Genomic DNA, 13,576 nt, shown 5'->3' on the forward strand with positions numbered 1-13,576 from the left:
CACCGGCGGTGATTGCGATCTAATCCGACTGAGTCAAATTCCGACATTGCCGGAGCGGGTAACATTCCGGTGATCAGAGTGGAAGCTAAAACCCTAACAATTGTTCATTTCTTGGTAGATCCTGACTAGCTTGTCCGGATCTTACAAACTTGGTGGGAATGGCTTCTTCGGAAGCCGCTTCCCGTCTGAGCCAGGTCATAACCCCAGCTCTTGAGAAGATCGTTAAGAATGCGTCGTGGCGGAAGCACTCCAAGCTCGCACATGAATGCAAATCTGTTATTGAACGCCTCGCGTCCTCACCAAAGCCTTCTTCTCCATCTTCTCCGTCGTCTCCTACTGATTCCGAGGCTGAAGGTGCGCTTCCCGGCCCCCTCAACGATGGCGGTCCGGATGAACATTCGCTCGCTGAGTCCGAGTCTATTCTTAGCCCACTCATCAATGCTTCATCCTCGGGAGTTCTCAAGATAGCTGATCCAGCAGTTGATTGCATTCAAAAGTTGATCGCGTATGGTTATTTGCGTGGCGAGGCTGACCCCAGCGGAGGCGTTGAGGGGAAACTACTGGCGAAGCTGATCGAATCGGTGTGCAAATGTCACGATTTAGGTGATGACGCTCTCGAGCTTTTGGTGCTCAAGACGCTTTTATCGGCTGTCACGTCGATCTCGTTACGAATTCACGGGGATTGTTTGCTGCAGATTGTTAAGACTTGTTACGATATCTACTTGGACAGTAAGAATGTGATTAATCAAACTACAGCAAAGGCATCGTTGATTCAAATGCTAGTGATCGTGTTCCGGAGAATGGAGGCAGATTCGTCTACAGTTCCTGTTCAGCCTATTGTTGTTGCGGAATTGATGGAACCGATCGAGAAAACGGATGCAGATGGGTCGATGACGCAGTTTGTACAAGGGTTTATCACGAAAATTATACAGGACATTGACGGGGTTTTGAATCCGGCCACGCCCGGTAAGGTGTCAATAGGTGCGCACGATGGTGCATTTGAGACTACTACGGTGGAAACAACGAATCCTGCTGATTTGCTGGATTCAACTGACAAGGATATGTTGGACGCGAAGTATTGGGAGATTAGCATGTACAAAACGGCACTGGAGGGAAGGAAAGGGGAGTTGGCAGATGGGGAGGGCGAGAGAGACGATGATTTGGAAATTCAGATTGGTAATAAGCTGCGGAGGGATGCATTCTTGGTGTTCAGAGCTCTTTGCAAGTTATCCATGAAGACACCACCGAAGGAGGCAATGGCGGATCCGCAGTTGATGAAGGGGAAGATTGTCGCATTGGAATTGCTCAAAATTTTGCTGGAAAATGCTGGTGCTGTTTTTAGAACGAGTGAGAGGTATTTTATACATTCTTATGATTGGAATCTGCATTGATATATCAAATTTTTTTTACTCGTTTGTTCAACCAATCTTTTACCTCTTGGATCCTTACCTTGCTCTGGAAGATTAAAAATAAGAAAATCAAGTTCTTTTCTTGCTTGGTTACCCTGCGGAGGTTAAATTCCGTGGTCTAAAGATCTTTTTACTTGGTACTGGGTCCTTTATGGCATGTGTTATGCTGGAGGGTAATGGAGGATCTAGACCACTTGCTTTGGAGTTTCCCCTCAGAGCTGATTATTGGCTACTTGTGGTATTAGTTGGGTGTCTCCCTGAGGTTGTTGGGAGTTTCTCAAATTATTCATCACATGTGGGGTAGTAGGGACTCCATAACGGTTGAGTTGTGCTCGTATTGACGAACTTTATTTTCTCTTTTTTTTCGGGAGGGGAGGGGAGGGGATAAGAAGCACGTTACTCGCAAAACGAGGAGAAACAACTTAGGGGCTAGGGGTAGAGAAAATTCCCTCCCAAGGACTACAGAGGATTACAAAGGAAGAGTCTTCTAGTCATGATAATAAGAAAGTCTATAATTACAGAAGGAATGAATTTGTTATGATTAGTACATCACCAAAAAGTTGTTTTCTGTATGCTACGACAAAAAGAATCCAGCGAAGTCGACATATTTTTGGTTTAGCTTCTACCAACACCTTATTGAATTGGAGTCAAGAATTACTTGAAAATAGATTAATAGGTGGCATGGGCTACGAGTATAAAGCCAGGCTTTTTGTATGATAGTTTTCAATTATACTTGCATTTTTCTTGATGAAAGCTAGTTGAAATTGGTGGTAGAATTGTCCACTCTGATATTGGTTCTCCTTGCTTGGTGTCCTTGTCGTTGCATTTTGATGAACTTGCTTTCTCACAGGCAAAAAATGTGCTTTAGATTTTCTCTTGTTGTACTTCTGGTGGCAAATCATTAGTACTAAAAAATGTCTATACAACAGGTTTCTGGGTGCCATTAAGCAGTATTTGTGTCTTTCATTGTTGAAGAACAGCGCTTCAACTCTTATGATTATATTTCAGCTATCATGCTCCATTTTCATCAGTCTGGTATCACGATTTAGAGCTGGATTGAAAGCAGAGATTGGTGTCTTTTTCCCCATGATTGTTCTGAGAGTCTTGGAAAATGTTGCTCAACCGAACTTTCAACAGAAGATGATAGTTCTTCGATTCGTAGAAAAGCTGTGCGTCGATTCCCAAATATTGGTGGATATTTTTATTAATTATGATTGTGATGTCAATTCATCCAACATATTTGAGAGGTAGGTATGCAACTTTTCAAACATGGTGCTTGAGATTCTAGCAATAAGAATTCTCACCTGATACGTGATCCTTTCAGAATGGTCAATGGACTTCTTAAAACTGCTCAAGGTGTTCCGCCAGGTGTAGTAACTACACTGTTGCCACCTCAGGAGTTGACCATGAAACTTGAAGCTATGAAGTGCTTAGTTGCTATCTTGAAATCAATGGGAGACTGGTTGAATAGGCAGCTAAGGATTCCAGATCCCCATTCCACCAAGAAGATCGAAGTAGCCGAAAACAGCTCGGAATCTGGCAATGTTCCAATTTCAAATGGTACTACTGATGAGCATGGTGAAGGTTCAGATTCCCATTCTGAAGTTTCCACCGATATTTCTGATGTTTCGACAATAGAGCAACGTCGTGCATACAAGCTTGAACTCCAGGTAAGCTGACGTTCTATCTTTTGTTGCAACGTCTCTATCTTTTTCTGCATTGTTTATTAACTATTGTGGAACTACTCGATGACTTGTGGCAGGAAGGTATATCACTTTTTAATCGCAAACCTAAGAAAGGAATTGAATTTCTTATCAATGCTAATAAGGTGGGAAGTTCACCTGAGGAGATAGCTGCTTTTCTTAAAGATGCGTCTGGTTTGGATAAGTCTCTGATTGGTGATTATTTAGGGGAGAGGGAAGACTTATCACTTAAAGTAATGCATGCATATGTGGATTCCTTTGATTTTCAAGGATTGGAGTTTGATGAGGCCATTAGAGCACTCCTTAAAGGTTTTAGGTTGCCCGGTGAGGCACAAAAGATCGATCGTATTATGGAAAAGTTTGCCGAGCGTTATTGCAAGTGTAATCCAAAAGCTTTCATAAGTGCTGATACGGCCTATGTCCTTGCATACTCCGTCATATTGCTTAATACTGATGCCCATAACCCGATGGTTAAGAACAAGGTCTGATCCCTATCTCTGATAATCTGGTTAATATTAAAGAGAGAATGCTTATATATTTCTCTTTATGCAGATGTCTGCTGAAGATTTCATTAGAAATAATCGTGGCATAGATGACGGTAAAGATTTGCCGGAGGAGTATCTGAAATCATTATATGAAAGGATATCAAGAAATGAGATTAAAATGAAGGATGATGAAATGGCTCCTCAACTGAGACAGTCTACAAACTCCAACAAACTCTTAGGCTTCGAAAGTATCCTAAATATTGTGATTCGTAAGCGATGGGAGGACCAGAACATGGAAACGAGTAATGATCTTATCAAGCATATGCAAGAGCAATTTAAAGAGAGGGCTCGCAAAACTGAGTAAGATTGCATGGCTTTCCATGAAAATCTTCACTGCTTTAATTCTTCTTCTTAACGATTTTTTGTTCTATATTATCTGCATACAGAACTGAACTTAAGGTGTGGCTTGATCTATTCCTTTATACCCAGAATCTAATGTTTTCCTATAAAGATTATACGCTTCATTGAAGTTCCTTTGAAATGTGACTCTGGTTGCTTCATAATAGATTTTTCATGTACTTTTTTAGGTCTGTTTATTATGCCGCGACAGATGTTGTCATTCTTAAATTCATGATTGAAGTATGCTGGGCTCCTATGCTGGCTGCCTTCAGTGTACCACTCGACCGAAGTGACGATGAAGTAATTATAGCTTTATGCCTTGAAGGCTTTCAATACGCCATTCATGTTACTGCAGTAATGTCCATGAAGACTCACAGAGATGCTTTTGTGACTTCACTTGCAAAGTTTACCTCCCTCCACTCTCCTGCTGATATCAAACGAAAAAATATTGATGCAATTAAGGTTTGTTTTCGCATGCCCTGTCTTCTGCTTTTGTCTTGTTATCAGGGTGTGGGTGTCCTACTCCTTGCATTAATTATGCTCATGGCTCATCCCTCCTAAACTCAAGATCTACTTCAGGAGATAATTTGAGTTTTGAACTATTAAATTTTCCATATCAAGGCTTGAACTAGGACCATGGAGAGATTCTTCAAATATCCCAAGCCCGCAGCATATGCTAGCTAGCTCTTTGGGTACTTTTTAGAGTTTAAATTACACAAGTCGAATAGGTCCATCGCTACAATGAGGTGATGGGTCAATGTAGTGAATACAATTTCCAGCTTCTAGTTGGCTTGGTGATCTGTTACTCAACCTCTATGGATTAATAATTATCAGGTGATATAAACTTCAGAACAGGTCATTGATGTAGGATCCTGCCAGTACAGCTGAAATTATAGAACCATAAACGAACCCACTTGCCCATAATGGGGCAAGTTATGGGCAAGCTTTTTGCATTATTATTTCTGGAAGGAAAACAAATTCCAGTTTAATATGATGGAATGTGAGACGAATACTCTAGTCGAGTTCAGCTGTCTCGGTAATAATCCCCGACTCTACTGTGTCATGGATATTCTGACTTCATCATTCGGTGGTAAATAATAATCAACGTCCTCACCTTTGATTTAAAGACCTTTAACTTGTTTATTTTGCCTAGACGAAGTATATGAGAATGAAGTATCTTTGGCAAATATTTCTGAATGAACTGATTTTAACTTGTTTATTTTGCCTAGACGAAGTATATGAGAATGAAGTATCTTTTGGCAAATATTTCTGAATGAACTGATTTTAACTTGTTCATTTGTGGAATATGAATCTGATTGTGAAGATATTATCTGAATTTTCATTAGGCAATAGTTAAGATTGCAGACGAGGAGGGAAATTTTTTACAAGAAGCATGGGAACATATTTTGACATGTGTTTCTCGGTTTGAGCATTTACATCTCCTGGGTGAGGGTGCTCCTCCAGATGCCACTTTCTTTGCTTTTCCTCAAAATGAGTCCGAAAAGTCGAAGCAATCCAAGTCAACGATGCTTCCATTATTGAAAAAGAAAGGAGTTGGGAGGATTCAATATGCAGCTGCTGCTGTGATGAGGGGTTCATATGATAGTGCTGGTATAACTGGCAATTCTTCTGGAGTCACATCAGAACAGATGAACAATTTGGTTTCTAATCTAAACATGTTAGAACAAGTTGGAAGTTCTGAAATGAACCGCATCTTCACCAGGAGCCAAAAGTTAAACAGTGAAGCTATTGTGGACTTTGTTAAGGCACTCTGCAAGGTTTCCATGGAGGAGCTGCGTTCCACATCCGATCCTCGTGTCTTCAGCCTTACAAAGATTGTTGAGATTGCGTATAAACTTTTGCCCTTTTCATTTAATGGAAATCTCAGTTTTTATTCCTGCTTAATGATTAGCATGAATTTGTTTGTTTACTGAATTGATAAGGCAGTTTGCTCAACATTTCAGGCACTATAACATGAACCGCATCCGGCTTGTATGGTCAAGCATCTGGCATGTGCTTTCTGATTTCTTTGTGACCATTGGATGCTCTGAAAATCTTTCAATTGCAATATTTGCAATGGATTCCTTGCGTCAATTATCGATGAAGTTCTTAGACCGAGAAGAGCTGGCGAATTACAACTTTCAGAATGAATTTATGAAGCCTTTTGTCATTGTAATGCGTAAGAGTAGTGCTGTTGAGATTCGAGAATTGATTATTAGATGCGTCTCTCAGATGGTCTTGTCCCGAGTTAATAATGTTAAATCTGGATGGAAGAGCATGTTCATGGTACGGGAAGCCTATGTGAACTCCATCCTACTTTTTGTTCTATTTTGGTTGCTTCTTGATGAATCGATGTTTATCTTTATTTTCAGGTCTTCACTACAGCTGCTTCTGATGACCACAAGAATATTGTTCTTCTCGCCTTCGAAATAATCGAAAAGATTATAAGAGACTATTTTCCATACATTACGGAGACTGAAACGACCACCTTTACAGATTGTGTAAATTGCCTAATCGCATTTACCAATAATAGGTTTAACAAAGACATTAGCCTCAATGCTATTGCCTTTTTACGGTTCTGTGCATCCAAACTTGCTGAAGGAGATCTTGGATCCTCATCAAGGAACAAGGACAAGGAACTCTCTGGAAAAATTTCTTCTCTTTCGCCTCGGAGAGCAAAAGATGGCATACATGATACCGAGATGACTGACAAAGACAACCATCTCTATTTCTGGTTCCCTTTGTTAGCTGGTAATGACACTGCCTAATTTGCCTTTTATTTATTTAAACTGTCAAGCATTTGTATCCAGACAATATCTAATTATTCTATTCTGTAAGAAGTTTTGAGAAAGGGAAATCTAACATGGTTTTGTAAGAGTTACTTCACTTCTAATGACACTCAAGTATTTTGTTTCGGACTTTGCAGGCTTGTCGGAACTGAGCTTTGATCCCAGGCCCGAGATCCGAAAAAGTGCCTTACAAGTGTTGTTTGATACCTTACGCAAGCATGGTCACCATTTCTCTTTACCATTGTGGGAACGGGTTTTTGAGTCTGTCCTGTTTCCAATATTTGATTATGTCCGACATGCTATTGATCCATCAAGTACTTCATCGGAGAAGGGAGCCGATAGCGAGAATGGGGAACTTGATCAAGATGCGTGGTTGTATGAGACATGTACCTTGGCTCTGCAACTAGTTGTTGACCTTTTTGTCAAATTTTATAGTACCGTCAATCCCCTTTTGAAGAAAGTGTTGATGCTTCTGGTTAGTTTTATCAAGCGTCCTCACCAAAGCCTTGCTGGCATCGGTATTGCTGCATTTGTTCGCTTGATGAGCAATGCAGGAGATTTATTTTCCGAGGAGAAGTGGCAAGAAGTGGTTTTCGCTTTAGGAGAAACAACATCTGCGACGCTTCCCGATTTCACGTTCCTAGTCAATACCGATTCTACAATAAGAAGCTACAGATTTGAGCTGAATGGGGAGAGTAATGCAGAGACTAATGGTTCGGAGTTACCCGACAATGATACCGAAAGCCTAACAACGCAACATGTTTACATTTCAATATCCGATGCCAAATGTCGAGCTGCTGTTCAGCTTTTATTGATACAGGTAGGTTCTGTAAGCTCACCTGTCTCTTTGTGCTTATTGTATTACAACGTCTGTGTGAGTGTTCAATATTATAGTTGTGGATGCAAGAGTGTTCAATATTATAGTTGTGGATGCAAGAGTGTTCAATATTATAGTTGTGGATGCAAGAGGCCTCTTTGTTTTGCTGATAAAACTGAATAAGCTGCTCATTTGTTACAATAACTTGCAAATATGCAACTTTTCTGCTGTTCGGATTTCTATTGATAAAATCTGACAGTTCTCTTGTAAAATTTGGCAGGCAGTTATGGAGACCTACAACATGTATAGGTCTCACCTTTCGACGAGAAACGTGTTGGTCCTATTTGATGCTTTGCACGGTGTAGCATCTCATGCTCATAGCATTAATACCAGTTCGGCCCTACGTTCAAAGCTACAAGAGTTTGCATCTATAACGCAAATGCAAGACCCTCCGCTGTTACGACTCGAAAACGAGTCTTACCAAATTTGCCTCACTTTTGTACAGAATCTTATTTTGGATAAACCTCATAGTTATGAGGAGGCTGAGGTTGAATTGTACCTCGTTAAGCTTTGCCACGAGGTGTTGCAGTTCTACGTTGAAACAGCGCAGTATGGCCTTGTGGTCGAAGCATCAGCTAGTAGCGGTGGCGCACAACCACATTGGCCAATTCCTTTGGGATCTGGGAAGCAAAGGGAGTTAGCTACTCGGGCGCCTCTCATCGTAGCGATTCTTCAGGCCATTTGTAATCTAAATGAGGCTTCATTCGAGAAGAATTTGGCAGGGTTCTTCCCTTTATTGTCTAGCTTGATAAGTTGTGAACATGGATCGAATGAGGTCCAAGTAGCTCTCACTGAAATGCTCAGTGCTTCGGTCGGTCCCATTTTGCTTCGGTCTTGTTGATCCCTTCTCGGTAAGTCCAGACCTCAAATTTTTGAGATGTATGATAAAATATTTATTGAAGCCTTCAGTCGTTTTTTTTTTTATTCCAGCCGATTTTTCATTACATTTCCCTTTTTGCTTCAATGATCATAGCATAAGTTTAGGCATGTAGCATAAGGAAGGTAGTGATGGCTTTGAATTTTTGCTAGTAATTCTGAACCGCATTGAATCTAATTCATAATTTATGTTCGTTGATATGTAAAATTGCATGTTCGATGAGGCAGGAAGCGTCGCGAACATGAGCATAGCTCAATAGATATACTTCCTATTAAACACTTGAAATTTATAACTTAACCTAAATTTTAGAATATATATATATATATATGTGGAGATTTGAAGCATATGAGAACTGAAGAAAAATCTTAAATTTATATGGATAATAATCAAACAAACGTTTTAAAGCTTTTAGTTGAGTTACTGAAGTATGATTATTTTAAAGTTCCTTGAACAGGGAGCTTTTGATGAATTATAAAAGGAAGTCTTAGAATCCAGGACTTGCCTTCAGACTTGATTATTGTTCTTAATACATATAATAATAACAAACTGTATATATGGTAGCTGTTACTGCCCAAGTTTCATTGCTTTTGTCCACACATAAACTGTATATTTGGCAAATGTACACTGTTGTTGAAATTAATTAAATTTACCCTAACTCATAAGCTTCTTCTGAAGCGTAGATGAAACATGGGTGAACGAACTCCAATCGATACTTTTTTAATAATCACTTGATATAAACTCGAGATTAGTTGAGAAATTTTGTCGTTTACAATATGACCGTCTTTTCTGCTTGTTCCAAATAACAAGCAGAAAATCGCTAGGAAAGACTTAAAAAAGAAAAAAAAGAATGAAATGTGAACAGCTTGCATTTCAGATCAATTTATACAATATTCGATCCAAGTTTCCAAATACTAAGTGGGTCCCAGTTAAGGGAGTAGGGAGTCTCTCACTCTACAAGACTTTTCCCTCTCTTTCTCCCTCCTCCTTCCTTTCTCCTATTCCAAAACTTTCCTCCCCATCCATTCCAATCAAAGGCTTTTAAGGCTTAAAAAAAATGGAAGTTGCCCCCAGGATTAAGCATCCAAAACCTCTCATTCATACAGCTAATGTACTAGTGTATTAAGAAATGAGTTCAACTTACTTGCCTGTGATTTCATTCAGCTGGAAGACTTGAGAAGGATTGAGATGCAACCGTGATACTAGGAAGTTCTTCCATACTAGCAAGTCAAGTATGAGTTAGAAAGAATTCCCAATATGTATTTGAGAAACTTAGCATTCGATTCTCAGCCTTCGCATTTCGGATCGGAACACGGGACTGGAAGTTAGTGTTCGACGAGCAAGGTTTCTTATGTCCTCTCTGGAACAATCCCGAGATATGCGAATTAGCTCCCAAAGTGCACCTCCACTAATCATCTCCTTTGCATTCACTTCTAGAAAATTGGAAAATTAATGAAAGATTAAAACGGGATTCAAATTTGATGGAGCAGATGACCTGTGAGGGTTTGAGAGAGAATAAAAGCCTGACCATGTTGTGCTAAATGGCATAGAGCAAGCTCGATATGGCGTCGGATTGGTGCTACTTCATTGTTTGCATTTTGTATGATCCAAGGAAGTGCTCCATCTTCTATCAAAAGAGATCTGCCACTGCTCATCCCTGCAAGAAAGAGCAATTAATCTAACTAGCCTTGTTTGTCAACATTGACAACTAAGTCGTCACAAAATTGTTACCGAAATTGAGCATTTACCATGACTAGATGCTCGGGACTCGCATTTTGCAAAGTTTGCTACTCCACGAGCAACTTGAGAAAGAACATCTGGGTGTCCACATCGCACCATTCCCAGCAAGGCTTTTAAGCCACCTTCAGATCTCAGTTTCGTCTGTAGTTTTTCTGGTAAAATATAGAGACCAAAAAATAATAACTAATATGATAAATACCCATACGGCTACAATTAACAGACATATATCTCAGGTAAAAACATAAAAAAAAGAAAAACATAATAGGGAAACATACATCAAACCGAAATCTCATTAAACCTGTGTTTCTGACGAAGGTGGCCGATTCTTCTCAAAATTTGAGGACAACTTCTATTTTAATTTCAAATTAAGAAAATATTTTAAAATTGATCTTCGATATATTGGGGGTTATAGATCAACAGACGAGATAAAGTTCTATTTTAATTTCGTAATGTAACTCAGTGATGGTACTGCCAAGAGATAAAGTTCTACTTTCTTACCGTTGCCACATAAATTAGCAATGGCTCCAGCAACCATGCGCAAAGTTTGTGGATCCTCGGCAGCATTGGCAGTTAATGACAGTAGACTAATTCCCCCTTCAGCCATTATTCGTTCTTGATTGGCTTCTATTATGTGGAAAAAGTGGAATATAAACACATCAAATCAAAGAAACTGAAAATGAGCAAGCAAACACATGGTCGATAAGATGCTGTCAGCAGCAAAAAAAAAAAAAAAAAAACAGAAATATGGATGAACATTTACCATTCATAGCAAGATTTGCAATTGCACCAGCTGCTACTCTTCTAACTGTTTCATCCTCATAGCTTCTAAGAAGCATCAGTAAAGAAATAAGACCACCTGCCTCGACAATCCTCTTCTGATTCGACTCTGCTTACCACAATGCCAAAAGCCACCAAAAACTCAGAAATAAAGTAGAGATTGAAAGAAGAGAGTGGTATCAATGTCGAGCACAGAAAACAGAAATCTATTATTTATAAATATTCATCTTATATGAAACTGACCCGTGCATTGACATCACAAATGGACTAAAAAATGAGCATTTTTAGGGATTAGGATATCACCCAGACCAATAACAAGGAGGTTATGGAACACCCTCTATAATAGGCCAGTCATCACTGAACAAGAATATTTAGAAAGGTTCTTAAGGAGAATCCCAATCAAAGGCAACAAAAGTTAGGATTTGTTTCAACTAAATTTCTAACGTACTCCAATATTTTTGGCAGAAACAATCGAAAATTTGTTAAGTCCCATGATGTTGCATTTACGTGAATGAAAAGATCATCATCAACAGAAACACCCCCAGCAATGACACTAAAAACGGGGGGCAGATATATTTAACATAAACTTTTGTTTTCATTTTGACAAGAAATTTCAATTCTTATGGTGAGAGGCAAAATAATTTCACAAAGCTTGCTAGTAACTAAACATACCAGCAATAAGAGAATTCTAAAAATAAAATTCGAAATATAGTGAACATGTAATAAATATCCTCGAGAAAAACTTGCCTTCAGCAGCGAGATTGGCTAATACTTTAACAGCATGAATTCGTACACTGGCATCTTCTGAGTCCAGCAAGGACAGTATCTTTTGCAAACCAACTGCCAAGGAGGCAAGAAATGACAGAAATATAAAGAAAAAAAAATAGGAAGATATGAATAACCTCGCTAAAATACTAAATTACTAAACTCTTGTTTACCTTGTTCAAAAAGAGTGGCAACCGGTGGCTTGTGACCGCTCTTTGTTTCTTTGAGTTGAGAGTGTCTAAATGGAGACGTGGGAGTATCATAAGCAGAAAATCCACTGTCAGCTCCACCCCTATCAAGACACCTCCTCATCTGCATGGAAGCACCAAAGCCATTTTGTTTACAAATTATGATGGCATCAGCACATGCACATCTTTCTTTCAGTGGTACTAGGTCAAAGAATGAAACGACTACCTAATTCTAGCGACTCATTGGCTCTAAACTCAAAATTTCATCTAAAATGAATTATAGTCTATGCATGGTCTACTACATGAACTTAGCTTCTAAATCAAGTTATAAATTGCAAGAGCATAGTGAATTGGGCATACGACAAAAACTAGCCCAAGGTCTATACAAGATAATGAAATTATTTTCTACATAACAGGTACCTGTTCAGCTTCAAGGGTCAGTTGCGACAATTGGCTTCGTAATATTATTACTTCTTCTTCAAGTTCCTTTTTCTGACGAGCCTCATCTTCCAAACCTTTAGTGAGTTTTACAACATCAGATTCTTCACCTACCTATACATCATAAAGCACATTCAGTTGTCGTGTATGCACAAATATCAACATAAATCAAATGTTACCGCAAAAGTAATCCATTTTAAGAGAGTACACACATTTGGCTGCCTGTTTAGTTCTAGTTGATGTCTAAGCCTATTGACCTCCTCTTCTGCCGCCTTCCTAAGGTTTACTTCATTTTCAAGCAACTTTTTCACTTCAACTTCTTCAGCAGCAAAAACATGGCCCCCCTACACAATCCTCCAAAACCATTGTTTGAGTGTCAGATAGCATCCTTCACCCAGAGAGAATGCGTAGTTTCCACATCAACAATGGATGGGGAGCATCCATACCATGGAGTCGCATAAACAGTATATTGTGAGATTTCAAACCATTCAAATTCAGAATGCTGAAACATTAATGGAAATGGTGGATATCAACTACAGCAGTAGAATTTGCATGTGGCAGCAAGACAACTATTAAAATTTTAATGGCTAAAGTGCTTCGACGGAAAGCCTCAACAGTTAATTTGGTGGTTTATTTGATTAGAAAGGAGTATAGAATTTTAAAGGACGCTTCGAGCAATTTGGGAAAGGTTTGGAAAATCATGCAATATAAAAAGGGACTAATTTAGTAGACAAGTTCTAAAATGGTTAGATCCGCATAACCATATTTAAGAACACTAATATTCTCTTTTTTCCCCTCATGAATAGTAAAAGACTCCTGCTGAGAAAGCTATAATATTACCTGTCCACTCCAATTGTCACGAACAGAATTTTCATGATCAATCTTTGACTGGTTCAAGACCAACTTCTCTTCCAATTTCTTGACAGTGTCCATATAATCCATCTGGCATTTTTTAGTTTCCTTCTACAAAAGACATTAAATTATTTCATTCGACAATGAATGGTGCTAAAATGCCCTCCCTGACCCTCTCCACATGAAGCCAAAATAAATAACCAGAGAGACAACAAGAATTACATGGCCAAGAAAGACAAAAAAAAAAAAAAAAAAAAATTCTAATTATCAGAAAATCGAA

At 39.0% G+C, this 13,576-nt stretch overlaps 2 protein-coding genes across 3 annotated transcripts in view; one reads left to right on the forward strand and one right to left on the reverse strand.

The window, feature by feature from the left end:
• The first annotated feature begins 158 nt into the window (after positions 1-158).
• Positions 159-8,692, forward strand: LOC111479644 (brefeldin A-inhibited guanine nucleotide-exchange protein 2-like). The gene is made up of 11 exons (XM_023124408.1): positions 159-1,354; positions 2,339-2,656; positions 2,734-3,079; positions 3,172-3,594; positions 3,665-3,957; positions 4,185-4,458; positions 5,343-5,845; positions 5,961-6,282; positions 6,369-6,747; positions 6,923-7,605; positions 7,883-8,692. Exons 1-11 carry the CDS (start codon positions 159-161, stop codon positions 8,501-8,503), a joined length of 5,358 nt encoding a protein of 1,785 aa, XP_022980176.1. The 3' UTR covers positions 8,504-8,692.
• A 692-nt stretch (positions 8,693-9,384) lies between these two features.
• LOC111479661 (kinesin-like protein KIN-UB) overlaps positions 9,385-13,576 on the reverse strand; it is a 10,904-nt gene continuing 6,712 nt past the window's right edge. Inside the window, exons 10-19 of one of the 2 annotated variants that reach the window (XM_023124451.1) lie at positions 13,285-13,404; positions 12,657-12,788; positions 12,427-12,558; positions 11,992-12,130; positions 11,801-11,893; positions 11,037-11,162; positions 10,775-10,900; positions 10,285-10,428; positions 10,065-10,193; positions 9,385-9,969 (exon numbers count right to left, since the gene is read on the reverse strand). In XM_023124451.1, the coding sequence (XP_022980219.1) occupies positions 9,809-9,969; positions 10,065-10,193; positions 10,285-10,428; positions 10,775-10,900; positions 11,037-11,162; positions 11,801-11,893; positions 11,992-12,130; positions 12,427-12,558; positions 12,657-12,788; positions 13,285-13,404 (1,302 nt within the window). In that variant the 3' untranslated portion in view covers positions 9,385-9,808. Of the gene's footprint in view, positions 9,970-10,064; positions 10,194-10,284; positions 10,429-10,774; positions 10,901-11,036; positions 11,163-11,800; positions 11,894-11,991; positions 12,131-12,426; positions 12,559-12,656; positions 12,789-13,284; positions 13,408-13,576 lie in introns of both variants that reach the window. The other variant, XM_023124450.1, reaches the window with a different exon arrangement.

The sequence above is a fragment of the Cucurbita maxima genome, unplaced genomic scaffold (assembly GCF_002738345.1).
Source record: "Cucurbita maxima cultivar Rimu unplaced genomic scaffold, Cmax_1.0 Cma_Scf00005, whole genome shotgun sequence".
Classification (NCBI taxonomy): domain Eukaryota; kingdom Viridiplantae; phylum Streptophyta; class Magnoliopsida; order Cucurbitales; family Cucurbitaceae; genus Cucurbita; species Cucurbita maxima.

Excerpts from the sequence above, each read along its gene's own strand:
- LOC111479644 (XM_023124408.1), top strand. The coding sequence starts at position 159 with ATGGCTTCTTCGGAAGCCGCTTCCCGTCTGAGCCAGGTCATAACCCCA. Across the intron at positions 1,355-2,338 it reads GTTTTTAGAACGAGTGAGAG|GTTTCTGGGTGCCATTAAGC; the intron begins GTATTTTATACA and ends TCTATACAACAG. Across the intron at positions 2,657-2,733 it reads TCATCCAACATATTTGAGAG|AATGGTCAATGGACTTCTTA; the intron begins GTAGGTATGCAA and ends TGATCCTTTCAG.